Source organism: Rana temporaria, chromosome 5 (assembly GCF_905171775.1).
Source record: "Rana temporaria chromosome 5, aRanTem1.1, whole genome shotgun sequence".
NCBI classification, from domain to species: domain Eukaryota; kingdom Metazoa; phylum Chordata; class Amphibia; order Anura; family Ranidae; genus Rana; species Rana temporaria.
In genome coordinates, this window is record NC_053493.1 from 69865453 (window position 1) to 69893423 (window position 27971).

At 43.1% G+C, this 27971-nt stretch overlaps 1 protein-coding gene across 2 annotated transcripts in view; it reads right to left on the reverse strand.

Annotated features, from left to right (window-relative positions):
* Window positions 1-576: 576 nt before the first annotated feature.
* Window positions 577-27971, reverse strand: part of DYNC2I1 (dynein 2 intermediate chain 1) — a 133511-nt gene continuing 106116 nt past the window's right edge. For both annotated transcript variants that reach the window (XM_040352691.1, XM_040352692.1), the window contains 7 exons: window positions 25156-25217; window positions 23313-23364; window positions 20878-20938; window positions 13916-14015; window positions 11871-12002; window positions 7750-7973; window positions 577-2275 (listed from right to left, as the gene is read on the reverse strand). In XM_040352691.1, coding sequence (XP_040208625.1) covers window positions 2104-2275; window positions 7750-7973; window positions 11871-12002; window positions 13916-14015; window positions 20878-20938; window positions 23313-23364; window positions 25156-25217 — 803 coding nt within the window. In that variant the 3' untranslated portion in view covers window positions 577-2103. The remainder of the gene's footprint in view (window positions 2276-7749; window positions 7974-11870; window positions 12003-13915; window positions 14016-20877; window positions 20939-23312; window positions 23365-25155; window positions 25218-27971) is intronic.

A 27971-nucleotide genomic window follows, 5' to 3' on the forward strand; every position in this document is an offset into this window, starting at 1 on the left:
GAGCATGTTCTCTATTTCCTCGACGGGCAATGGGAAAATTTGGCTCGACGAGTTTGACAGCCGAACAAGGAACTCGACGGGGAAAACGATGTGTTTCGCCCGTCGAGTTTCTCGTCGTGTGTACGCGGCCTGAGGGTTGGTCTTATAACACATGTTCATTGAAGGACACCTTCACGGACTTAAAATGTCATTTAGCCACATGCAGTGGCCCATCAACACTGTCTATATGTGGGTTGGTCTCGCTCTACAGTCTATCAGAGGATCCCTTAATGAACTTTGATTGACATTGAGCCATATGTTAGACCCCGAATATATCCTGCCAAAGGATCCTTTCAGGGATTCTGAAGAACAACCAGTTACATGTAATATGGGAATAGAAGTTTTAATTTTGTGATCTAGTTTATGTAGACTGTGCCCGCTACTGGGATATACATACCTATGAACACTGAAATCACATAATTACCCCCCCCCCCTTTTTTTGGGGGAGGGGGGGTGTTTACACAATTTTCCACCACCTGCCATTGTTGGGTTTTTAATAATTGGCCAGTTATGACTTTATTTTATTAGTTAAATATATTTTTTTCTTTTATGCTCCAGGTAATGCAAGTTTTTGTATGATCCTAGGCTCGCTGCTAGGGGCTACTTTGCCCCATTTGGAATCCTTGTGTATGCACTTCTGGCCATTTGGTGAATCCTTTTCACCTCCCCAGGGGACAGTTCCATGTGGCTATCCCATCGAGCAGGAATATATGTGATTTTATTAACCATACGTGTCTTTATGATGGACTTCTGTAAGTATTAACAGCAGCCTGTGTTATGCAAGATACAATATGACCTATGTATAAGCTGTAGGCTTATTATGTATCTATGTTTTAAAAGCAAAAATTCCCAATATATCCCCTGAGGAAGGATTACAAGTCTGAAACATGTTAAGTTTCAGCGCAACTATTCATTGGAGCTGACCTGGAGTTGAACACAGGTAGCCCCTTGGTTGTATCTGATGTGCGCAGGGTATTCTAGGTGTTATGTTATGATGCTATGCCCACATATGCATGTTCATTTGCTAGAATATCTTGTTACTAGAACAAATGTCTTTTAATGAATTTGTCTAAAATAAAATTATACTTTTTAATACAGTTTCACATATTAGTCTGCCTCCATAGCCCATGAAGAGTTTTTTGGCTGTTTGGCTGTACTTCTGTGGAACACAGGAGTGCAGTTCCTTCTGCATTCCTGTGACCCGTTTTCAGCAGACAGCGAGCTGAAGCTGTCAGCTGACATCACCAAGCCAGTCCAGGCTTGGGAAGAATCACTACCATATGGTCAGGATCCCCCCACATCCCTGGACAGGCACCTGGCTCAGCCTCTCAGTAAGCCACTGAGAGCCTGATTTGGCCGCTTGAGCCCCACATCCACAGCCCCGTGCTCCAGTGAGCGGGATAGAGCAGAGAGCTGCTGCCTCACTAACTGACCAGCTCCCTGCTCAGGCAGCTCTGAGAACAGAGCGATTGGCGGTGTTTGATCGCTCGGTTCTCAGTGTCAAAGCCAGTGGGGGACAGATGCAGTATCCAGCCAGGTAACTATGAATCTGAAAATACCCAAACCCCCTTTTTTTTTTTACTTTTTTTTCTTTCTATCTTGAAGACACGTTTTATCTGTTATGTTTTATTTATTTATTTATTTTTTTATACACAGCATGGAGGCACAACTGACATTTCTGCATTTATTGTAATGTAAAATAAAGGCAAAAATCAGCAGTGGGAGTGAGATTCATTCTAATGACATTATTAATTGTGCAGAGCTGGGAGCTTTGGTGCCGATATCTCACTGCTGGAGTCCCTAAGACACATAAGAAAGAAGACCGTAAATAATTGCAATATTAATTAAGAAGCAGAAATACGGGGCACAGAAGAAGATGAGCAAACCTTTGTATCCTAGAACTGTCAAAAGGAGGAGTTACTTTAACCAATCAATGGCCAAGTGCATATAACTATTAGAGTAACAAAGTGCTTGTACAAAAAAAATATCATTCAGTATAAAAATAGATAAACAATTTACATTAGGCAATCCATTACAATGAATACAAATACCGCTATTTTACATTTACAGAATCTCCTGCAAAAATAATTGAAGTTTTTCTAACTCCTTTGGCTGCGGCTTGGCCCACTTCTTCTTTATATATTGGATCTCCACTGTTCCTGATGCTTTGGCTAAAGCCAGACCCATCACATTATTGTTTTTTTCTGGTTCACCGAAAACTGACATACTCAGTACCCTGGGCAGAACAAAAAGATTTTCCATTAAATGTGGAACAGATATTGTTGTCACATGTCTGATATCAGCAGAGTATCATTTACTAATAATAATAATGTTTCTTTTCATTTTGGATAGAGTTGGGAATGGTGAAAACCCCGGTCAGTTTTTTTTCATCTGTGCTCTATTGCAAAGATTTCTCTTCACTCTCTGCTCTGTAGATGCAACAGAAAGCAACGCAAAATCCCTCAAAAACCTCAGATTTGACTAGTTATAGTTGTCGCCAGAACGAGTGTTCCTACTGGAAGATTTATGCTCCATTTTTGGTCTGTTGGCAACTCGAGTATTTTGGTTTCTCCCTTACTTTGAGTCCCAGTGGTCATCTGTACAAATCGAGAGAGTATATTTCCCTTACTGGGACACACAGTAAGAAAAGTCTGACAGGGGTTCTAACTAGGGTGGGACCGATACCGAGCATTTGTGCGAGTACTTGTACTCGCACAAATGCTCCCGATGCCTGACCCGATACTTGGTCGGCGACGAGCGGACTCTGGGCGGAGAGGGTGGGCGGCGTCAGTAGGCGGATCAGGCCGCCTCAGTGGGCGGAGCGGGCGAAGGGATTCAGTAGGCGGATCGAGCGGCCTCAGTGGGCGGAGTGGTCGCCGTCATCTTGGCACACCCTGCATTTGGTTACAGTAAGCCAGCAGCTGACATCTTGTTACACCCAGCCCATGTAGTTCAGGCTGGGTGTAACAAGATGTCTGCTGATACTTACTGATGCCGAGTTCAGGGTGTACTAAGATGGGTGCTGCAGCATAGCATTTCCTCATGTAATTTATTGCTACATTTTAGTGCCAGCCACCTATCAGTGCCAATAACTGCCGCCTATTAGTGCCAGCCACCTGTCAGTGCCATCAGTGCCCATGACTGCCACCTATCAGTGCCAACCATCTGTCAGTGCCGCCTATCAGTGCCAGCCACCTGTCAGTGCCATCAGTGCCCATGACTGCCACCTATCAGTGCCAACCATCTGTCGGTGCCATCAGTGCCCATAAGTGCCGCCTATTAATGCCAGCCATCAGTGCCCATAGGTGCCACCCATCAGTCCCCAGCCAGTGCCACCCATCAGTCCCCAGCCAGTGCCACCCATCAGTCCCCAGCCAGTGCCACCCATCAGTCCCCAGCCAGTGCCACCCATCAGTCCCCAGCCAGTGCCACCTAACAGTACCCATCAGTCAAACTGTCACATGGCATTAAAAATGTATCAGCACTTGTACTCAGTCCTAAAGTCGGGACAACCCTAGTTCTAAACAGCGAATTAAAGTATTGCCTTCATATACGCAAATACGCTTTATCTATCTCAATGCCAGTGTAAAAAATGGCGAAGAGGTGGACCTGTAATTCTTGAGTGCAGTTTAAAAACAGCAATCTATTTGCTACGTGTGTGCACACCCGTGCACTCAATACCCGTGATCGCACTGTTATTAGACAACGCACACTACAGGCAAAATGCACAGAACCAGAGTGACTCTATGCCTTACAATGGGCAATCAAAAATGTAAACACTGCAAGTATTTGACAGCCCCCTTACTCTAACAGAGGAGTATTTATGAATGAAGGTTTAATGAATGAAGGGTAGGCATCAGAAGGCAGGGAGCTTTAATTAATCTAAAGATTCATTTGTAGGATGGTTTATTATTTTATTACCTTTTCACTTCCGTATCTTCTGAGTTTGAGTTGTACATCTCATTCCCATCCTTTTTCTGAACTGTATAATAATGCCTTCACCTCTTTTATTCTGCACATTAACCCCCCTCATCTATGCCCCCCCCCCCCCCCTTAAATGTGACCTGTACGTTAACCCCTTCTCTACCTCCTCCCTCTGTGCAACAATCTCGACATTAAAGCGGAGGTTCACCCAAAATAACAACTCTATCGGGTCACATTCCTTGCTGTATGGACATGTTCAATAGCCACATAATTATTTTTTTTATGTTGTAATTACCGTAGTAAAGGCGTGTTGAATTGCGATTTCCGGGTTTTCACTCCCGCGGGAGCAGGGCTGTGGAGTCGGAGGAAATTTTGGGTACCTGGAGTCGGAGGAAATTTTGGGTACCTGGAGTCGGAGTCAGCAAACAATGCACCGACTCCAACTCCGACTCCTACTAAATTTAGATTGTCGAAACATTTAGGAGTCAAAACATTTATCTACCGACTCCACAGCCCTGCGCGGGAGTAGGCGTTGCTACTCCTTTCCCCCGGCGCCGCAATGTGATCTGGGAGTTCTGGGAGCACAGCGTCATTCCCACATCGCTCTACGCTGTCCAGCGAAATACCATCACAACGGGGCGTGAACTATCAATGACGCCGCCCGTTGTGATGGCAACAAGGAAGTTGAGGGCGCTGCTCGTAACACCGCGCATGCGCGAGTAACAGCGGTGTATGCTGGGTTGAATGCTTCCAGGAAGTCATTGCTTGTGGGCTTCACAATGCCCACAAGCAAAATGGAAACTGCCAAACAAGGATTTTAAAAGGTCATGTTTTACAAGAAAACAGACAGGGGACATTTGAAATCACCAAACAGGTGAGTACTAATTTCTATTGGGAAACAACAAACATTGAATGCTCAAAAAAAGAAAAGTTTCCCGCGGAACCTCCGCTTTAATGATGTGCTGCATTTTGTGCACGATTACCAAGCTCCATACTGTAACCTCCTCAATACCAGCATGTTTCTTCAAAAAATATTGACAAGAAATGAAATCACTATGGTGATCATTTGGGGAGTGTTCATACTGTCCTGGCATTTTTATTTCATATGTTTTATAACAAAAAGAAAAAAAACTTTAGTCTTTTTCTTTTATAGTTAAAAGGAAAAAAAAAAGAATAATACTGACAAAAGAAAGCTCTATCTGCCTTTAAAGAAAAATATAAAAGTAACTTGGGTACAGTGTAGCATGACTGAGTGAATATTAGTCAAACTATCACATCACTAAAAACTGAAAATGGCTTGCTAATGAAGGGGTATTGCAGGCTGCTACTCTTTCCAATTAATCACGGAAGGTGCTGTTCAGTGATCGGCGGGCCTTAGCTCGTTTAAGAATAATCACATTATTGGTGTAAGGAATGTTTAACATCTGTTATCTGAATTAGATGTTCTAAGACTTACTGAATTTAAATGCCTTGTTGCCATATGTAGGTAATATAATACAATTTTAGCTATAGTTCAAATTAAACATATCAATCTTGCCTGCTGGTGATCAAAAGGGGAAACTACTAAAAGCAAGGATCAATCTAGAGGAAGTGGTGTAGATCTTTTCGACATACATGATTCTTGCAGATATAAGCAACTCGGGTATAAGGAGATTTGGATTTATCCCATTAAACCCCAACTAAAGCTAAAGCCTTTTGTTTTCAGTTTCGAGTATGGAATGATTAGGGTCTTTGTTATGTTGTAATGTTAATAAATGTTCTCTTCTGGAAAATTTTCATCACTTCCTGTGTGGCTCCCAGGACAGAAAGTGAGTCTCTCAAGCAGAGACAAAGGGCTAGATTCAGGTAGCTGCGTGCATTATTACGGCGGCGCAACGTATCGTATTTACGCTGCGCCGCAAGTTATAGAGGCAAGTGCTGTATTCACAAAGCACTTGCCTCCTAACTTACGGCGGCGTAGCGTAAATGGGGCCGGTGTAAGGATGAGGGGGCGTGTTTTATTTAAATTAATGTTGACCCCGCGTATTTTACGTTTTTTACGAACGGCGCATGCGCCGTTCGTGAAAGAATCCCAGTGCGCATGCTCGAAATTCCACCGCAAATTGTCATTGCTTTCGACGTGAACATAAATGACGTCCAGCCCTATTCGCAAACGACGTAAAAAATTCAAAATTCGAAGCGGGAACGACGTCCATACTTAACACTGGCTGCGCCTCCTAATAGCAGGAGCAACCTTACGCCGAAAAAGCCTAACGTAAACGACGTAACTAAATTGCGCCGGGCGTACGCAAGTTTGTGAATCGGCGTATCTAGGTGATTTGCATATTCTACGCCGAAAACAACGGAAGCGCCCCTAGCGGCCAGCGTAAAATTGCACACAATCATACGCCGCCCTATTCAAGTTACGTCGGCGGAGGAAGCCTATTTTTTCAACGTATCTGCCTTTGAGAATCGGCGTAAAGATACGACAGCGCAGATTTGAAATTACGGCGGCGTATCTGGAGATACGCCGCCGTAACTTGTTGCTGAATCTAGCTCAAAGACAAAAAAGCACTTTCATTTAGCAGTATGTGCAATGGTGGAGCCCTTGTATGGTAAGTAAACTTTCCCAGGGTCAAGGACATTCTGCTTACTTCCTTTGTGGTCATAAATATAGGTTATAACCTTTCCTCCACCAAAAAAAAAATATTGACAATTATATTGAGTTGGCCTTCAGGGCTCCTTTCCACAAAGCATTGTACTTAAACACATTGTGTGAAGCCATAGAAGGACCGAAATTCAGCCAGTTCAGCAGGGAGCTGTCGAAGTTTCATTGTTAGATCGGCTTTTGTCCAATGGGCTTGTTGAAAACATTTTCTCCATCAGCCAGCTGTAGCCACTTATCAGGGTATTCTTACAGCAGAGAGTCCCACTGTCAGAATACATCCCAGGAGTCACTCATGTACCTTCAGTCTTATAGCTGTAAATCTTCTGGCTTTGCTAGTCTCAGTAGATATGAAATAAGATTTGGTAATATCACCATCGTTTTCCTTGTTGAGGCATGGCTCTACCAAGATGGCCACCTCTACACAGAGACACAGTGCAGAACAAGACAAAGTGACATAGTAGCGGAGTAAAAAAAAAAAAATCAGTATGCTGCATTTCCTATTTTATTTATTGCTTTATCCACAGCTTTGTGTTCACAATACTGTCCTGGGAGCTGTACATATTAGTAGAGGTTCCCTAAAATCTGAATGTTATTTTAAGAAAGCCTCATTGTTAAAAAGGTAGAGAAAGTCTGCTCTATAGTATTCCCCTTCATTCTTCCCTGGGAAGCTATATATTAGGTAATGTAGGGAGATGACAGGTGGAGGAGCTGGGCCAGCACGGAGAGCAATTGGACACTACCAGGATCGGAAAGGGTTGTGGCGTGCAAGGAGGGAGAGGTTGTGCTCCTTACACATTATAGCTCTCTCCTCTTCTGGGTATGTCTTATTACCCTCTGTACTGGACTAGCATTCCCACCCCTCTGTTCTCTACCTTTTATTAACAAAGGGCATGTCCTTTAAACAAGGGAGCATTCACAGGAAACAACATGCCTAAATTATGTAAAATGCAAATATAATCTTATAGGGAGATTTGTGTTTAAATGAACAGTCTCACAACAAGATCCCAGAGTTTTGTGTGGGGGAAAAAAAAAGGAAGAAAAAGGGAAAGGGGAAGATAAAAAAAAAAATGTAGAGAAAGGATAGAATAGGACAAAGTAAAGATTTCAATTTTAAAACCGATCATTTAATGTGCACTTACTGGTCAGATGTGATAGATTCTTTGGCAATTGGCTGTAAATCATTTTGTAACAAATCCCATATGTGGATAGAGGATGCTGCATCCAGGGCAAAAAACATGGTTGGTCTTGTCAATGACCATTGTAGTGCAATAATGGACTGGCCACCAGTAGTATCATTCCACTGCATTACTGGATACTCCGCACTCATTGTGTGTAACCGTATACAGCCGTCTGTACATCCTGCCTTAAAACAGCACAAAGAAAGACAACTAAATATTTGTGTCATGGATGTATTGCAACTAATATTACTCATTACATTTTTCACAAAAAGCAAATATAAATAGTATAAAAAGATAAAAATTATTCCCTCATGTGCTTTTACTTCATTAAAGCTAGCCACACATGGGCAAATCAAGCAATAACAAGATCTTCACAACTTGAAAGTGCTTCTCACTGTTCACATGGGTGCCCCTTCATGACCCAGTAATTAACTTCTTCCTGCCCACGATCTGTTTATTAACATCCCCCAGCACGATCCAGGCTGTCACAGACAGCCTGATTATAATATATACATACACACACACATTATATATACACACACACACACACACACACAGGCCACTTTATTAGATACACCTTGCTAGTACCAGGTTGGACCCCCTTTTACCTTCAGAACTGCCCTAATTCTTCATGGAATAGATTCAACAAGGCGTTGGAAACATTTCTCAGAGATTTTGGTTTAGATTGACATGATAGCTTAACGCAGTTGCTGCAGATTTGTTGGCTGCAGATCCATGATGCAAATTTCCACCATATCCCAAAGTTGCTCTATTGGATTGAGATCTGGTAACTATGGAGGCCATTGCAGAACAGTAACCTCATTGTTATGTTCAAGAAACCAGCTTGATATAATTTGAGCTTTGTGACATGGTGCATTATCCTGCTGGAAGGAGCCATCAGAAGATGGGTACACTGTAGTCATAAAGGGATGGACATGGTCAGCAGAAATACTTAGGTAGGCCGTGACATTTAAACAATGCTGAATTGGTACTAAGGGGCCCAAAGCGTACCAAGAAAATATCCCCCATATACACCAACACCACCAGCCTGAACCATTGATACAAGGCAGGATGGAGCCATGTTTTCATGTTGTTTACACAAAATTCTGACCCTGCCATCTGAATGTCACAGCTGAAAGTCAAGACTCATCAGACCAGGCAAGGTTTTTCCAATCTTCTATTGTCTGATTTTGGTGAGCCTGTGCGAATTGTAGCTTCAGTTTTCTGTTCTTGGCTGACAGGAGTGGCACCCAGTGTGGTCTTCTGCTGTTGTAGCCCATCTGCTTCAAGGTTCAATGTATTGTGCGTTCAGAGATGGTATTCTGCATTCCTTGGACGTAACGAGTGGTTATTTGAGTTACTGTTGCCTTTCTATCATCTCAAACCAGTCTGCCCACTCTCCTCTGACATCAACAAGGCGTTTTTGTCCACACAACTGACGTTCACTGGATAGTTTCTCTTTTTCGGACCATTCTCGCTAAACGCTAGAGATGGTTGTGTGTGAAAATCCCAGTAGACCAGCAGTTTGTGAAATACACAGACCAGCCTGTCTGGCACTAACAACAATGCCACAGTCAAAGTCTTAAATCTCCTTTCTTCCCCATTCTGATGCTCAGTTTGAACCTCAGCAAGTCGCCTTCACCACGTCTAGATGCCTAAATGCATTGAGTTGCTGCCATGTGATTGGCTGATAAGCAATTTGTGTTACCAAGCAATTGAACAGGTGTACCCAATAAAGTGGCCGAGAGTATATATATAAAAAAATAAATAAAAATTATATAAATAAACACACACACATTATATATATATATATATATATATATATATATATATATATATATATATATATATATATATATATATATATATATATATATACACATATACATATACACATACACACACACACACACACACACCGTATTTATCGGTATATACCGTATATACCGCGCACTTTTTTGCCCTGAAAATCAGGGCAAAATCGTGGGTGCGCGGTATACGCCAATACCCGCGCCGAGTTTGAATACTGCGCCGACATATACCGAGCGCAGTACACTCGTGTATCGTCGGGCAAGCTCGTCAACTCTTGCGCTGACATCCTGTACGTCCAGGACGTCAGCGCGAGAGGACCCGAGACTGCCCGACAATACACGAGTGTACTGCGCTCGGTATATGTCGGCGCAGTATTCAAACACACACCGTATTTATCGGCGTATACCGCGCACTTTTTTGCCCTGAAAATCAGGGCAAAATCGTGGGTGCGCGGTATACGCCGATACCCGCGCCGAGTTTGAATACTGCGCCGACATATACCGAGCGCAGTACACTCGTGTATTGTCGGGCTCGGGTCCTCTCGCGCTGACGTCCTGGACGTACAGGATGTCAGCGCGAGAGTTGCCGAGCTTGCCCGACGATACACGAGTGTACTGCGCTCTGTTTATGTCGGCGCAGTATTCAAACTCGGCGCGGTAAACGAGCGGGGAGGACGCCGGACCCGACGTAGAGGATACCCGAAGCCGCAGACACCAAAACTAAGTACAAAAAAACTTTTTTCCACAGGAATTCGGGGCAACTTTAGGGGTGCGCGCTATACCCCGATAAATACGGTATATATATATATATATATATATATATATATATATATATATATATATAAATAAATACATTTAAGTGGGAAAATTAGAGTAATTGCAAAAGTTAACTGAGAATTTGGTTTGGGCAACAATGACCTCTGGTCAAAAATGGTTAAATCTATTATATCAGTTCTGAAAACTTACCCCAGGGGTAGAAGTCAAAAGTTAATCTATGCTCAACAAATAAAAATAATAATAAATTCCATTTCCTTAAAGCGTGTCTAAAGCCCAAACCTTATTTTTTATTTTTGTTGTTAAAGCGGTGGTTCCACGGTATATCTTTTTTTTTTTTTTTTCTGTAATCCCCAGGTCTTACCTTAACTCCCGCACTAACAGGATGTCCCAGCCGTTCAGCCATCCGATGCGCTGTATTTAGTAAAATTATATTTTAGATTTTTTATCGATGGACGTTTCCATCTTACCTGAGGGCATTGTGAAGCCGACAGGGTCTTCTTCCGGGATCGGGCGAATGCTGGCCTCCCAGCATTCACCGCTCGATCCGGCGCATGTGCAGTGTTGACGGCGAGCGTCGCCGTCAACACTACATGGTTGCCATAACAACGGCCGGCGTGAGAAGTTCACGCCCCGTTGTTTAGACTATTACCCGCCTGAAGACGCAGGTGACCGACGAGATGTCGCGCGAACTGCAGCAGAGCGCGTCGACAGAGGAGTTGCCGAAATTAGAGTGACAGGACGGGGGAGAATGGACTGACACGCCCATTCCCCGCGGGAGGAATTGATTGACAGGTGGGAAGATCGAGCAGGAAACAGGTAAGGAGCGCTCAAAAAAAAAAAAATCGTCTGGTCTATGTTTTTTACAAACAGTGCTAGTGGTTACAGGTTGTCAAACAGGGTGAACTACCGCTTTAAGAAAAACCTGACAAAGGTTTTAACTTGCTGTCTGCATCCCTGCTGCGAAGATTTAAGCTTTCCATTTGTGAGGAAAACTCCAAAATGTTGTCATCAGCACAGGGGTATAAGGAGTTTTCCAATGAGGATACTTTTTTCAGATGAGATTTGTCTAGTAGTCTATATAGATGGCTTTTGTATTCCAATGAAAGTTTATGATAATGCAAATCCCACTTGAAGCAGGTCACATACAGACTAACAGGAGGTCATCTGCCCCTGTCAGTGATTTCTGAATGATCTCAGAAGCGTCTCAAACTGATATCAAACTAATGCCATTGTCACAAGCCCAAAGCTTGTTGAGAAATGTTAGCGTTTAGTTTTGTCTCCGAAACAGGAAGTAAAGAAAAATCTCCCTAATGGGACACAAATAGCTAATAAAAAATGTGCATTAATCATTGTATTTTCCATCTAAAAACGAATATAAAAAAGTATTGGCTTTGCATGTTTATTAGAATTTTAAGAAATGTTAGGTTAAGCCAACCCTACTTGTACATCACTGCTGTACTAACTAGCTTTAGTGCAACAATTAAAATTAGTTACCAAAAATGCTGGCATTGCAAACGGTGAGAAATCAATTGCAGTGACCTTTGATGGCCTTAGCTTGCTGTACAGAGATGAGTATTGTACTGGCGGTTCTATCAATCCATACCTTGTTCCGTGGGTTACTATTCCCTGTTGGCAAATTAAATGAAAAAAATGTAAAGTTCACTTTTGCAGCTGAAAAATACAAAACTAAATTAGCCATTATGCCAAGTTGATGTACATCTGAAAACCATTCTGACTGCCAATATATAAGCTCTGTATGTTCAAATATTTTGTATGGTAAACAACATTTTGAAAAAGGATCTGGACCAGAAAGGCAAACGTGCGCATGCGCGGGGAAGAAACAAAACTAAGTGCCGTTTCTTCCCTAGCGTGTGCCGTTAATGGCCGAAGAAGAGGGGCCAGAAGATGTACGCTGCCTACACAGGGGACATCGCTGGATTATTTTGCAGGTAAGGGTCACATAATGGGCTAGTATGCGATGCATACTAGCCCATTATGCTTTTCATTTGCAGGCTTTGCAGGGAGAAAAACAGGAAGTAAAACCCATCAGGGTTTACTTCCTCTTGAAGCCCAATGGTAACCTCCAGAGTTGGGGACAGTTGACATCCTTTTGTGTAAAGTAGGTTACAAGGCATTGAGGGTGTAATGCGAGATGAACAGGTGGGCGCCAGACACTTTTTGAATGCAAAGAGATTTATTGTCTCTTAAACAGAACTGTGGGAGAGAGGATCAGGGCCAGGACACCCTTAGGTAGATGCAATGTTAATTTGCAGACTCCGAGACTTCTATAGGCAGACGGCTATACAGGTGAAGACCTCCAGTCGGACACCACTTCTGTATATGCAGGACCGCTGTCTCTTGTAGCCATTACTAATGGTAAAGGTATTCAACTATCTGCAACACGAACAGTTCTCTTTACCCCTCACTCACTCACTCATTCACTCACTGTGGGTCTTCACTCAACAAGCTCCCAGTCTCTCTCACTAGACTTCAGATCCCCTGAGCTCTCTCAATGAAGGACACGGTATGTTCCTCAAGCGTCGCCCCTGCTTTAGCCCTGGCTTGGCACTCACAGATACTCCTCAAGCTTCACCCCTGCTGACAAGTTAGGTCCCTGGCTTGGCACTCCCCAAGTGTCACCTTTGCTGTCCCGCTGGGTCCCTGACGTGGCACTTGCTGATGCTTTCCTACTTCTTCACCGTTCCAGGTTGGCGAGAAAGTCTGCTCTGGTCCTGGCCTCAGCTTACTCACAATGTTCTGCAGTAGCAAGGTGGATGGTCCCTTTGTGGCGACAGCTTCCCCTCTACTTCCGACCACGACTGGCTCCCAGCCCAGCGGAACTGTTACTTCTAGTTGGACTACAAGCCTGCAGTCCCAACCCTGCACTACTTCTGGATAGGCTCTGAGATAGCCTAGCAGGCAGATAGGCCTTAGGTTACTGGCCTAGCAGCCGGGGACAATACGACACACATTCACCCAGACAGATATCCAGGTGGCACAGGACCCCGGTATCCTGACATCACCCAAAGAAATAGGTTCTCTCAGCAGCCCAAGGGACCCAAGAAAATGCCTGCTAATTGGCTGAGACACCCCATTCATTCCTAATATGTCCTTGCAATGCCCTTGTCTTATCTAATGTCACGAGACACCCGGCCATCTAGTGACAGAAGAGAGAAGTACAACAACTCGAGAATTATGGCGAAATCAATTGACCTCCTAATAATAGGCCAAGGCAACTATCACTTAGCAGATAAATTCAATAGCAACCCTGCCTAACCATCAGGGTGCTACAACAATTGTGGAAAATAGGAAAATCAGCTAGATATTTAAATACAGAAGACACAAAAGAAGTGCAAAAGCACAATACAAAAATTTGATAGGTTATAAATATAAATATTTAACCTGAAATAAAAAAACAACATGGAAATCTTTCTGTACTCTATCATATAAATTCAGGTGATAGCCATCAGAGGGTCTATTTTAACGCAAGTTGGAACACATTTTTCTGTACTGCAGTATAAAAAACAAGCTCAACTTACAATATCTGTTCCAATGACAAAATGGTTCGAGTCTTGCGGAAGGAACTTAATATTCATAGTTTCAGGGGATCCCAGAGTCAGAACATCTTTGTGAAAAAATCTACAAAATAAAAACAAACAATCACTGGCAAAAACAGAAAATAGCGAACGGTAAATAAAAAACTCTTAAGAGCCGGTTCACACACAGGCGGCATGACTTTGGGGGCGACTCGGCAAGGCGACTTGAGAGGCAACTTGCAAAATGACTTCTGTATTGAAGTCAATGCAAGTCGCCCCGAATCGCCCCCAAAGTCGTACAGGAATCTTTTTCTAAGTCGGAGCGACTTGTGTCGCTCCTATTAGAACGGTTCCATTGACTAATGCGGACCGCGACTTGTCAGGTCGCCCCTGTGTGAACCGGCTCCAACGGGCTTTTTGGCAATTATATTTTAGAATCTATTTAGAAAAATTACAAGTATATTAACCACTTGACCACTGGGCTCTTAAACCCCTTTAACCTCTTCCGGCCCGCGCTATAGCCGAATGACGGCTTCAGCGCGGACCTCAAAATCCAAGAGGACGTCATTTGACGTCCTCCTCTTTGCTCGTTCCCCGCGCGCGCTCCCGAGCGCGCTGCGGGGAAATTCTGTGTTGGCCCTGTCCCCTGGACACAGCCAATTACAGATTGCCGCAAACGGCCAATCAGAGTGGCCGTTTGCGATGCGATCTGTGTGGCCAATGAGAGATGATCTCAAATGTAAACATATGAGATCATCTTTCATTGCCCCCTCTCCCTCCTCACACAGACAGCGCGTGTGAGGAGAGAGAAGGTCTGTGATTACTGTGAATTACTGTGAAAAGTCTTAACAGTGCCCGTTTACAGTGCCCATCCCAGTGCCCATCCCAGTGCCATCCCAGTGCCATCCGTGTTGAAGAACATACAGTGCCATCCCTTTGCCACCTCATCAGTGCCAATCAGTGCCCACCTGTGCCGCCAATCAGTTGCTACCTGTGCCGCCACATCAGTGCCCACCTGTGCCGCCACATCAGTGCCCACCTGTGCCGCCACATCAGTGCCCACCTGTGCCGCCACATCAGTGCCCACCTGTGCCGCCACATCAGTGCCCACCTGTGCCGCCACATCAGTGCCCACCTGTGCCGCCACATCAGTGCCCACCTGTGCCAATCAGTGCCCATTTGTGCAGCATTATCAGTGCACATCTGTTCAGCATTATTAGTGCACATCTGTGCAGCATTATCAGTGCCTACCTGTGCTGCCAATCAGTGCCCACCTGTGCTGCCACATCAGTGCCCACCTGTGCCGCCACATCAGTGCCCACCTGTGCCGCCACATCAGTGCCCACCTGTGCCGCCACATCAGTGCCCACCTGTGCCGCCACATCAGTGCCCACCTGTGCCGCCACATCAGTGCCCACCTGTGCCGCCACATCAGTGCCCACCTGTGCCGCCACATCAGTGCCACCTCAGTGCCCACCTGTGCCAATCAGTGCCCATCTGTGCAGCATTATAAGTGCACATCTGTGCAGCATTATCAGTGCACATCTGTGCCGTCTTATCAGTGCCCATCTGCTCCGCCAATCAGTGCCCATCTGCTCCACCTCATCAGTGCCGATCTTCTCCACCTCATCAGTGCCCATCAGTGAAGGCTTAGCACACACCTGTGCAGTTGCATCAGCAACCATGTCCAAAAGGTCCTATTCCCTTCAGGAGGCATTCCAAATCATTTCTGCCCCCGACGAGAGCAACGGGGAGCTCTCTCATTCAGAGTCCCTTTCAAATTCAAATTCTGAGTTGGACGTCAATTATGAGCCCGCCCTCAGTAGCGGAACACTGAGTGACTCAGAGGAGGAAGATAGCCGGCCGGCTAAACGAAGGCGTTCTAGTGAGGAGGCAGTGCCATCCACCAGCACCGCAGTGCCATCCGCCAGCACTGCAGGGCCATCCGCCAGCACTGCAGGGCCATCCGCCAGCACCGCAGTGCCTCGGCAACAAACTTCCAGGACCCATGCCAGCCTTCCCTATGCCCTTCAGAACCCCTTGTGGCTTCCTCCTAATTCAGGAGAAGCCAACATTCCCCCTTTCACGGCCCAGCCAGGAATCCAAGTGGACACAGAGAATTTTTCACCAATCAATTATTTTAACCTCATGTTTACAGAGGACATGCTATCCGAAATTGTGGCCCAGTGCAACCTATTTGCACAGCAATTTATTGAAAATAATCCCACGTCATACCATGCCCGTCTCTTCCAGTGGAGAGACCTTACGGTGGAGGAGTTTAAAACATTTTTAGGCCTAACATTTTGTATGGGACTCAACCCAAAAAACACTTACCGTGCCTTTTGGTCCAAAAACCCGATCTACCACATGCCCATCTTCTCCAGCGTAATGCCCAGAGCCCGATTCTTTGCCATAATGAGATTCCTACATTTCAACGACAATACCCAGAGCCATCCCCGAAATCATCCAGAACATGACAGACTTTTCAAAATTCGGCCCTTACTGAATTATTTTGCAGAAAAATTCCCCCAATTATATACCCCGGACCAACACATCTGTGTGGATGAGTCGCTTGTTAAATTTAGTGGCAGACTACAAATAAAGCAATTCATCCCCAGCAAAAGAGCCCGCTATGGCGTGAAGGTCTACAAATTGTGTGACCGAGTCAGAGGATACCTGTATGCCTACAGAGTATACGAAGGCAAGGACACCCAGCTCAATCCCCCTAATTGCATAGACTACTTGGGATCAAGTGGCAAAATTGTTTGGGAACTCATTAACCCCCTATTGGAAAAAGGCTATCATCTATACGTAGATAATTTCTACACCTCTCTTCCCCTGTTCCACAACCTGCACCGGAAGCAGACCCCGGCTTGTGGCACCATCCGAAACAACAGGAAAGGCTTTCCTCAAAGCCTGGTGAATACAAAGCTGAAAAGAGGAGAATCAGCAAGTCTGCGTAACAATGCGGTTCTGGCGGTGAAGTGGAAGGACAGAAGAGACGTGTACATGCTATCTTCCATCCATAATGATACCGTCGTTGAAACCCGCAGAAGGCGTGGCACCACCATCCGAAAGCCCACTTGCATCCAGGACTATAATTTGTTTATGGGGGGGATCGACTTCAATGACCAGATGCTTGAACCCTATCTTGCTACAAGAAGAACGTACCATTGGTACAAAAAAGTTGCCATTTATTTTTTTCAATTGGCCATATATAATTCCTTTGTAATTTACAGCAACTCCACCCAAAACCCCAAACACTTCCTTGGCTACCAAGAGGACCTTATCACTGCCCTTATTTTCCCGAACGGCCCACCCCAAACCATCCGATCTGATGTTTTAAGTCGTCTCGCCGAACGTCATTTTCCCGATAAAATCCCTCCCACAGAAACAGGCCGACGACGTCAAAAAAAATGCAAGGTATGCGCCAGTGATGGAGTCAGACGAGACACATCTTTCCATTGTGTGGATTGTCCTTCCCAACCAGGCCTCTGTGTAACTGACTGTTTTCGCCGTTACCACACCAAACTAAAGTATTAATCCTCCGTTCCTGCCTTCACACACCTTCACACCCCTTATGCCACCGCCTGCTCTGTAACTGACCCCGGCTTGTTTTTTTACCACGATTCTGCCTAACGATTTTGTAATGCCTCTGCCCGATTTGGAATTGACCCTGGACTGTTTTTTCGACCATTCTTCTGCCTAACGATTCTGTACTGCCTCTGCCTGATCTGGAACTGACCTCGGACTGTTTGACCATGTTTTTGCCTGCCTCATGGACTGATCTTGTACCCTGCTACTGGACTAGTGGGAACACAGGGGTCTCACATATGTGAGGGGCGCCAGAAAAGTTTTTCTGGATGAAGAAAACTTTTTTGTTTTCTCATCCTAGATTAGGGTCTGGTTGCCCGGAGGCTTCAAAGAGATTTGGGTGGGAGAAGCCTCTACCCCTGTCCCCATTCTGTCCTGAACGAGGCCCTACTTCTGCCTGCTGCCTGTAGGACCTATTCCATCATGCCTCTGCCTGTTGCATGAACTGACCACCTGCACTAACCCTGACGGGACAGTATCCCTGCCTGGACGTTGCTGACCAAGTCCCTGCCTGCTGCCTGGACCAGTGCTATCCTGCTGTAGAACTGCGCTACTATTACCACAGGTAATCTTTTGTTTACGCTTTGCTCAGCATAATGTATTTTGAGGTGTAATTCTTGGTATGTGCATACTATGTGTCTCTGGAACACCTGACGGTGTTCCTTGCATGTTGGATCTCTGTATGTGGTCAGGCTATGTAGAAGTCTCACACATGTGGTATTGTTGTACTCAGGAGGAGTAGCAGAATGTATTTTGGGGTGTAATTGTTGCTATCTAAATGCTATGTGTTGGAAATATCTTAGAAACATACAACTTTGTGTAAAAAAAATGCGTTTTCATTTTTCTTCCACATGTTCCAAAAACTTCTGGAAAAAAATGAACCATTCAAAAGACTCATTATGCCTCATAGATTATACGTTGGGGTGTTCGCTTTCCAAAATGGGGTCATTTTGTGGGTAATTCCATTGTCCTGGTGTTCCAGGGCCTTCAAAAGTGTAATAGGTAATCAACTAGTTAGATGTGCAATTTATGCTCCTAAAACCCCTGATGGCGCTTCCTGCATGTTGGGCCTCCGTATGTGGCCAGGCAGTGAAAAAGTCTCACACATGGGGTATCGTTTTACTCAGGAGAAGTAGCAGAATGTATTTTGGGGTGTCATTTGTGGTATGTACATGCTATGTGTTGGAAATATCTTATCAATGGACAACTTTGTGTAAAAAAAATGCGTTTTCATTTTTTTTCCACATTTTCCAAAAACTGCTGGAAAAAAATAAACCGTTCAAAAGACTCATTATGCCTCATAGATTATACGTTGGGGTATTAGCTTTCCAAAATGGGGTCACTTTGTTGGTAATTCCATTGTCCTGGTGTTCCAGGGCCTTCAAAAGTGTAATAGGTAGTCAACTAGTTAGATGTGCAATTTATGCTCCTAAAACCCCTGATGGCGCTTCCTGCATGTTGGGCCTCTGTATGTGGCCAGGCAGTGAAAAAGTCTCACACATGGGGTATCGTTTTACTCAGGAGGAGTAGCAGAATGTATTTTGGGGTGTCATTTGTGGTATGCACATGTCATGTGAGAGAAATAAGCTATTACAATGACAATTTTGAGAAATTTTTTAAATGAAAAATAAAAATCTTAATTTTGCAAAGTATTGTGGGAAAAAAAACACAACTTCAAATAACTCACCATGCCTCTTAATAAATACCTTGAAATGTCTACTTTTCAAAAAGGGGTTATTTTGGGGGCATTTGTACTTTCCTGGCTTGTTAGGGTCCCAAGAAATGAGATAGGCCTTCAGTACATCAGGTGTGATCAGATGTGACAATTTTTTATGATTTGCACTATAGCTTGTAGACTCTAAAACTTTCACACAGACCAAATAATTTCCAAAAATTTGGGGTTATTTTTATCAAAGACATGTAGCAGTATAAATTGTGGCCAAAATTTATGAAGAAATATTAATAATTTGCAAAATGTTATCACAGAAACTAAGAAAAAATCATTTTTTTTCCAAATTTTCGGTCTTTTTTCATTAATAGCGCAAAAAATAAAAAACCCAAAGGTGATCAAATACCACCAAAAGAAAGCTCTATTTGTGGGAAAAAAAGGACAAAAAAATAATTTGGGTACAGTGTTGCATGACTGAGTAATTGTCATTCAAAGTGTGACAGCGCTGAAAGCTGAAAATTGCTCTGGGCAGGAGGGGTGTTTAAGTGCCCAGTAAGCAAGTGGTTAATAACCAGACCAATTTTCAGCTTTCGGTGCTCTCACATTTTGAATGACAATTACTCAGTCATACAACATTGTACCCATATGAAATGTTCGTCCTTTTTTTCACACAAATAGAGCTTTCTTTTGGTGGTATTTAATAAGCGTTGTTTTTTTATTTTTTTTTGCGCTATAAGAGAAAAAAAAAAAGACTGAAAATTCTGTAAAAAAAATAATTTTTCTTTGTTTCGGTTATAAAATTTAGCAAATTAGTATTTTTTCATCATACATTTTGCCCAAAATTTATACTGCTACATATCTTTGGTAAAAATAACCCACATTTGTGTATATCATTTGGTCTTTGTGAAAGTTATAGAGTCCACAAGCTATGGTGCCAATATCTGAAAATTTATCACACCTGAAGTACTGACGGCCTATCTCATTTCTTGAGACCATAACATGCCAGAAAAGTACAAATACCCCCCAAATGACACCTTTTTGGAAAGAAGACATTCCAAGGTATTAAGAAGGAGGCATGGTGAGTTTTTTGAAGTTGTAATTCCCACAATTGCAAAATCAATATTTTTTTTTCACCAAATTTTCATATTAGCAGGTTATTTCTCACACACAGCATATGCATAGCACAAATTACACCCCAAAACACATTCTGCTATTCCTCCCGAGTATGGCGATACCACGTGTGAGACTTTTACACAGCGTGGCTACATAGAGAGACCCAACATGCAGGGAGCACCTTCAGGCGTTCTAGAGCACCCAAGCCAATTCTGACATTTCTCTCCTACATGTAAAAATCATCATTTATTTGCTAGAAAATTACATAGAACCCCAAAACATTATCGCTCTGTCATTGGACGGAGCGATCACGTGGTAAACCGCCGATATCAGCGGCGATTTACCGTGATCCGCCGGGTCCTCTGGGGGCGCGCGATTCTGGAAGGCCGTTAATTAACGGCCTCCCAGAGTTAAGCAACCGTCCTGTAGCCGTACATTGGCTATGGGGCGGTTGTTAAGTGAAGTGTTATAAACCGGTAATTTATTTACTTGCCTAAAATCTCTAAAATGAGACTAAAACTAAAAATGTAATTTGTCAAAAGACTAAAACTAAATCGAATTTGCTGCCAAAATTAACACTAATACTTACTTGTCAATAAGATTTATAGATGAACTGTGTACTAGTTTCACTTTTCCTCCTGGAATCAAACCTGGAAAATAAATATAGTTTGTAAAAATAAGCCTGCAAATATATGTTTTCATCTTAAATCTCAACCCTTGTTTAAAAACAGATTTACCACTTTCTGCACTGGGTGAACCCCTGCTTTTTGGTGATCTGAACAGTAGCAAGACCGATTCTTGTCCATCACTGCCATATAAAAGAAAAGTCTTAAGCCCCATACACCCGGTAGGACTTTTTGACAACAAAGTTCAAAATGAGCAAGTTTTTAAAAAAAAAATCGTATCGTGTGTACGCTGCATCGGATAAACCTTTTCGGTTTTCATCGGACAAAAGTTTTCTCTGCAAATGGACAAACTTTTCGGCAACAAAAGTCCTACGGTGCAAAGTCCTATCGTGTGTACAGAAAGTACAAACACGCATGCCCAGAACCAATGTTAAAATCAACCAAAAATAGCAGGTTTGTGGTAAAGATCAGAAAAACAACATGATGTTGGTAAAGTTTTGGGAAAGTTTGCAGAAAAGTCCTGCCGTGTGTATGCTATGGGTGTGTCCAGCCAACACCCTTTAACCACTTAAGCCCCGGACCTTTAGGCAGCTAAATGCCCAGGCCAGGTTTTGCGATTCGGCACTGCGTCGCTTTAACAGACAATTTACTGTGTGATGTATTCTGTCCTCAGCGGCGGTTGAAAATACAGCCAAGAGGAGAGAATACATCACTTCCCCCTTCCTGTGTTTACACAGGAGGAGGAAGTGACACACGGGGGAGTGCTCTCATTGGCTGTGAGCGATCCGGAGGGGTCGGACAAAAACGAACAGCCACCCCCTCGTCCCGGATTGCTTGTGAAGCCACGGGAACCCCTGCATGTACCGGGGGGGGGGTCACGATCGGACCCCCGACCCACGTCTAGGCAGGCACGTACAGGTACGTTGATGTGCCATTCTGCCGACGTAAATGTACATGCGGCTGTCCGGAAGTGGTTAAAGAAGTCAGTGATAAGCACTGGGATCGGGTCTGGTAGGAGGGACAGCCAGAATGGATTAAGCTTCTAGAGACTATTGCCTGTCCTCGCCCCCAGCCTCAAATCTATAGTTAACGGGGAGTGGTCTGAGGTCTGCCTCGGGTGGTACTGAGACGATTCCACCATGGGCAGCAGAAGAGCAGGTCTATCCTAGAAAAGCCTCCAACAGATGCTGACTGGCAAGAGAATACTTTGGCATTTGGATTATGTATTTTTCAAACATCCGTGAGGCCCATCTCTCCTAACAGACGAGCAATAGGGGTAGGACCCTGTCCCCCCCCCCCCCCCCCCACCCCCGTGGTTTCGAACCCCTAACAGGTCTAAACTTGTCTTTCCCATGATCCAGATAATTATTGAAATCCCCTAAGACCAGTACCGGAATACCCGGAAGGCGTGACATAAAGTCAGCCAAGGTTTTAAGGAGACTAGCTGAAAATGGGGGAGGAATATACATCCCCACTAATACACATTTCATCCCATAGAGGGAGCAAAGAAGAAAAATATATCGACCTTCAGGATCAACTTTAACATCTATAAAAAAAAATAGGGTACCCCGCCGTATTAGAACACTCACCCCCCTTGAGTACACCGAATAAGTGGCATGGTATTGATGACAAAACTGTCGGACAGCAAATTTCGGGGTGGACACTGAGGGCAGGTTAGTCCTCTGCAGACAAATCACATCTGCGCCCAACCTCTTGATCGTGCGCAGCACGGCCAGACGTTTGACAGGATTATTAGGACCCCGTACATTCCATGAAAGGCACCTAGTTAACTTGGACATTGTATATCCAACAGTATGAGATTAGGATAAAAACAAACCTGTATGTGCAGATCAAAGAACTGGCAGGCAGAGCAACAATCAAGTAAAAACATGTTCAAAAATAACTCAATGAAAAGCGATAGGAGAACAAACTGTCCTGATGGGCAACCTTGTGGCATACGGAAGGAGATGCAGGCATATAGGGTGCGACTTACATTGTTTACTTTACTGTAGCATACTTTTCTATAATGCCGCTCATAGGAGTAGCAATATATCAATACTACCCATATTCCACAAAGGAAAATCTGGCTTATAAGTATAGGGTTACATGCATCCTTAATTCTGTCTTTAGTTGCCTAGCCATAACTTTTTAATGTCTCTTCTACTTTGCACTTAGATGCTCAAAGTTTTTTTTTTATTAAGAATTAGAAGCAGTGCAGGTGCTCTGTAAAGACCAACAAAGTGGTCTCTGGAAGGACCATAATCTGTAATGTGCCGGACTCAGGCTGCTTGCTTAAACACAAAAAAAATTATAATATGGGCCTCAATCAAGATAGGGGCTTTTTACAAATTACCCAACGCCATAGAAATGCATAGTAAATGTTACAAGAAAAATTTACCCAAATCACTCTGAGATCCAGCTAGGTCTACTTTTCTCAGTTCCACAACTACCTGTAATTAAAACATTTAAGTAAATACATTTTAAATGACAAAAATGAATGGCAATGTTTAATATACAATACGTTTTACACTACTCAGAGGACTCCACTTTTTTTATATTAGAGGGGCCTTATATAAAATATAAAAAGTCACATAAATTATCTGGTATTATAAAATGTAAACCGAAGCAGGCATCCTAGTTAAAGGGGTTGTAAAGGTAAAAAAATGTTTCCCTAAATAGCTTCCTTTACCTCAGTGCAGTCCTCCTTCACTTACCTCATCCTTCGATTTTGCTTTTAAATGTCCTTATTTCTTCTGAGAAATACTCACTTCCTGTTCTTCTGTCTGTAACTACACGCAGTAATGCAAGGTTTTCTCCCTGGTGTGGAGTGTCGTGCTCGCCCCTTCCTACAGGAGAGTCAGGATGCCCACTAACACACAACATAGAGAGCGTCCCGACTCTCCTGTATTCCAGGGGAGGGGGCGAGCACGACACTCCACACCAGGGAGAAAGCCTTGCATTACTGTGTGGAGTTACAGACAGAAGAACAGGAAGTGAGGATTTCTCAGAAGAAAAAAGGACATTTAAAGCAAAATCAAAGGATAAGGTAAGTGAAGGATGACTGCACTAAGGTAAAGGAAGCTATTTAGGGGGGGGGGGGGAGTTACCTTTGCAACCCCTTTAAAAAATAATCAATCATCAGTAAAGGAGAATAATGGATATATATCTCAATACACATATTACAGACCATTCTCTATCCTAAAGAGAACCTGTACTGTGAAAGCTGCACTCAAACATAGGCAAGTAGGGGGTAAAAAAACTTTCACGAGTAATGGCTGGAGGTACCCTGAAGCCGATTTTTTCTCCATTACTGACTTATTAAGCGTTGTTCACCCTTTGTGTGGAGGCAGCCCTCTTGGTAGGAGAGCAGGGCTGTGCTTACTCATGTCAGATGGAGGAATAATGACGAAGACACACAGGAGTTGGAGGAAGCACAGCTCTGCAGAAGTTAAAAAGCAGCAGGATTGCTTGTCTTCTGGTCCTCATACACAACAAGGAGAACCGTAATGAGTACAGTGGTGACCTTGCCAATTTCCAATTAAATGCTCATGAAAACAGCATTTAGAAGAACAGTGCTTTTTATAATCTGTACCTGTCTAGGCACAGGAAGTGCACTCGGTACTTTGCTCAGGGTACTGTTTGGGCACAAATAACATATCTGAATATTTACTATAAGAAATCTTCACATTTTAAGTACAGGTCCACCTTAATTGATGCACAGAAAAAGGAAAGAGAAAAAGCAGTAAAGTGACAGAATATAGGGGTTAGGCATAGCTGAACCTGGAGAAGGACACTATGGGGAGTTATTTACGAAAGGCAAATCCACTTTGCATTTGAAAGTGCAGTCTCTGTAAACCTGAGGGGTAGATCTGAAATAAGGGGAAGCTCTGCTGATTTTATCATCCAATCATGTGCAAGCTAAAAATGCTGTTTTTTATTTTCCTTGTATGTCCCCCTCGGATCTACAGCGACTGCACTTCCAAGTACACTTTCAGTGTTCTTTCAAGAGCACTTTGCACTTGTAGTGCAAAGAGGATTTGCCTTTCGTAAATAACCCCCATATTTAACACAGAGCACTGCTTCATGAAACATCGATCAGTACGCCTTTATGTAGCAGAAGGCCCATATACCACACATTAACACAACTGTGCTTGGAAAATCAGCATAAAGTTAAATACTGGAAAAATCTTGATGCATTCTATACACACACATTTTCATCTGTTTTATCATTTTTAACTTACCCAAAAGATTAAATAGCCATTTTCATCTAAAGATGCTAGTTGAAATGACAAACCAGACACCTCTATAAAAAAAAAAGAAAAAGAAAGAATTTAAGAAATAATGCAACAAAGTGGTTGTAAAGACAGAAGTTTGTATATATATATATATATATATATATATATATATATATATATATATATATATATATATACACACATATATATATACACACACACATACACATATATATATATATATACATACACACACCTTACTGCATTTTAGTAAGGTAAATAAAACATTTGCATGCAGCTCTCCCTGCAAATATACACCTGAGACTCAACTCGATCCAGCGATGTGCATGAGAGCAGAGGCTATTTCGTTCCTCATTGGCTCAGATACCGCAGTGGGAGTCATTGGCTCCCGCTGCTGTCAATCAGATCTAGTGACGAGATAGCTGGAAGTGAGGCCAAGCCCTGCTCTGTGTGTCTTATGAAGCATGCACAAGTTCCCCCTATAGCAAGCGGCTTGCTGTGGGGGCACTCAGTGAGGAGAGGAGCCAGGAGTGCTGGCGGGGGACCCAAGAAGAGGAGGATCAGGGCTGTTCTGCACAAAACCATTGCTTGGAATCTAGGAGCCAGCTAAAAAAGTTAGGAGCCAGAAAACGCGCCCCGTCCCGACGAGCTTGCACGCAGAAGCGAACACGTACGTGAGCAGCGATCGCATATGTAAATGGTGTTCAAACCACACATGTGAGGTATCGCCGCGATTGGTAGAGCGAGAGCAATAATTCTAGCCCTAGACCTCCTCTGTACCTCAAAACATGCAACCTGTAGAGTTTTTTTAAACGTCGCCTATGGAGATTTTAAAGGGTAAAAGTTTGACGCCATTCCACGAGCGGATGCAATTTTGAAGCGTGACATGTTGGGTATCAATTTACTCAGCGTAACATTATCTTTCATGATATTAAAAAAAATGGGGATAACTTTACTGTTGTCTTATTTTTTAATAAAAAAAAGTGTAATTTTTTCCCAAAAAAAGTGCGCTTGCAAGACCGCTGTGCAAATACGGCGTGACAGGAAGTATTGCAACAATCGACATTTTATTCTCTAGGGTGTTGGGATAAAAAATATATATAATGTTTGGGGGTTCTAATTAGAGGGAAGAAGATGGCAGTGAAAATAGTGAAAAATTACATTAGAATTGCTGCTTAACTTGTAATACCAACGGCCACCACCAGATGGCGCCAGCTTACACATCTGGTGGTAATAACTTGTAATACCAACGGCTCACCATCAGATGGCGCCAGCTCACAAAAAAAAAAATGTTTTTGTTTTTTTTTGCCCCCCCTTCCAAGCCAAGTCGCCAGGACCCTATTTCTAGTCGCCATGGCGACCTGGCGCCCGGGATTTGTCGAGCCCTGCTTTACAATCACTTTATAGCAGACCTTCACTCCATTCACCCATGTTGTGGACCCCAACTCCTAATTCCTCCTTTAATACAACTGCATTTTTTTTTTATTGGTACATTTTTTTTTTTGCTGTCCTGCATTTCAGTTTTCTCACCTAGGCAAGAAAGATGTCCCCCAGATGCCCACAGCTTCCTGGGATACTCACATCATGCATCCCAGCAGGCTTTGATACAATCCACAGGATCTGTGCATGCGCACCTTATCAGAGAAATGGCTAGCTGCAAGAACACAGAAGAGACAGCTGGCTGCCAATAGTGTAAACATGGAAAATGGTGGAGCAGGACCCAGCACACAGCAGATCACAGCAGAGCAACCATGGATTCATTGGGCATACGAGTATGTTTATTGTGAATTAATCAAGAGAATAAGGTAAGAGGGGATTTATTTATTTTTTATTTTAAAACAGGAAGCGACGTTCCCCTTTAACCCCTTGTCTACCAAGAAACATTTATAAAACATTCTTGTATTCAGGTTAAAACCAGCTCATTGATTTTTTAAGCCAATAATCAGCTGTCAAGTAAAAGTGATCTTGGCTGCTCTGGCGCTTTTACAGTGCTTTTTACAGGGTTAATTACAAAATTACTTAACATCTCAAAATAAACCTTGGCTCTGTGTATTCTCTAAACTGGGCAGTACTAGACAGATTTCACAATCTGTCACTCGGTTGACAGACATGCCAAGGGTGGGTTTCGGTCTTTTTCCTTGAGGAGAGTGTTTATAGGCAATCCATTCCATTTTTCAGAATGCTTCTGTTGAACATGCCTATAGAAAAACCCACACAAAGTCTTCACCGTTTTTGTTTAGCCACTTTTTTTAAACAGGGTATTTAAAATAAAAAAAATAAAAAAAAGATTTGCTCACATGTTAACCACTTGACAACTGGGCACTTAAACACCCTTAATAACCAGACCAATTTTCAGCTTTCGGTGCTCTCACATTTTGAATGACAATAACTCAGTCATACAACACTGTAACCAAATGAAATTTTTGTCCTTTTTTTCCCACAAATAGAGCTTTCTTTTGGTGGTATTTGATCACCTCTGCGGTTTTTATTTTTTCCGCTAATAATGAAAAAAGAACGAAAATTTTGTAAAAAAATGAATTTTTTTTTCATTTCTATTATAACATTTTGTAAAAAATGATTTTTTCTTCATAAATTTGGCCTAAAATGTATACTGCTACATATCTTTGGTTAAAAAAAAAAAAAATGGGTTATTATTTAGTCTGGGTGAAAGTTATAGGGTCTACAAGCTATGGTACCAATTACTGAAAATTTATCAATTTGATCACATCTGAAGTACTGACGGCCTTTCTCATTTCTTGAGACCCTAACATGCCAGAAAAGTACAAATACCCCCTAAATGA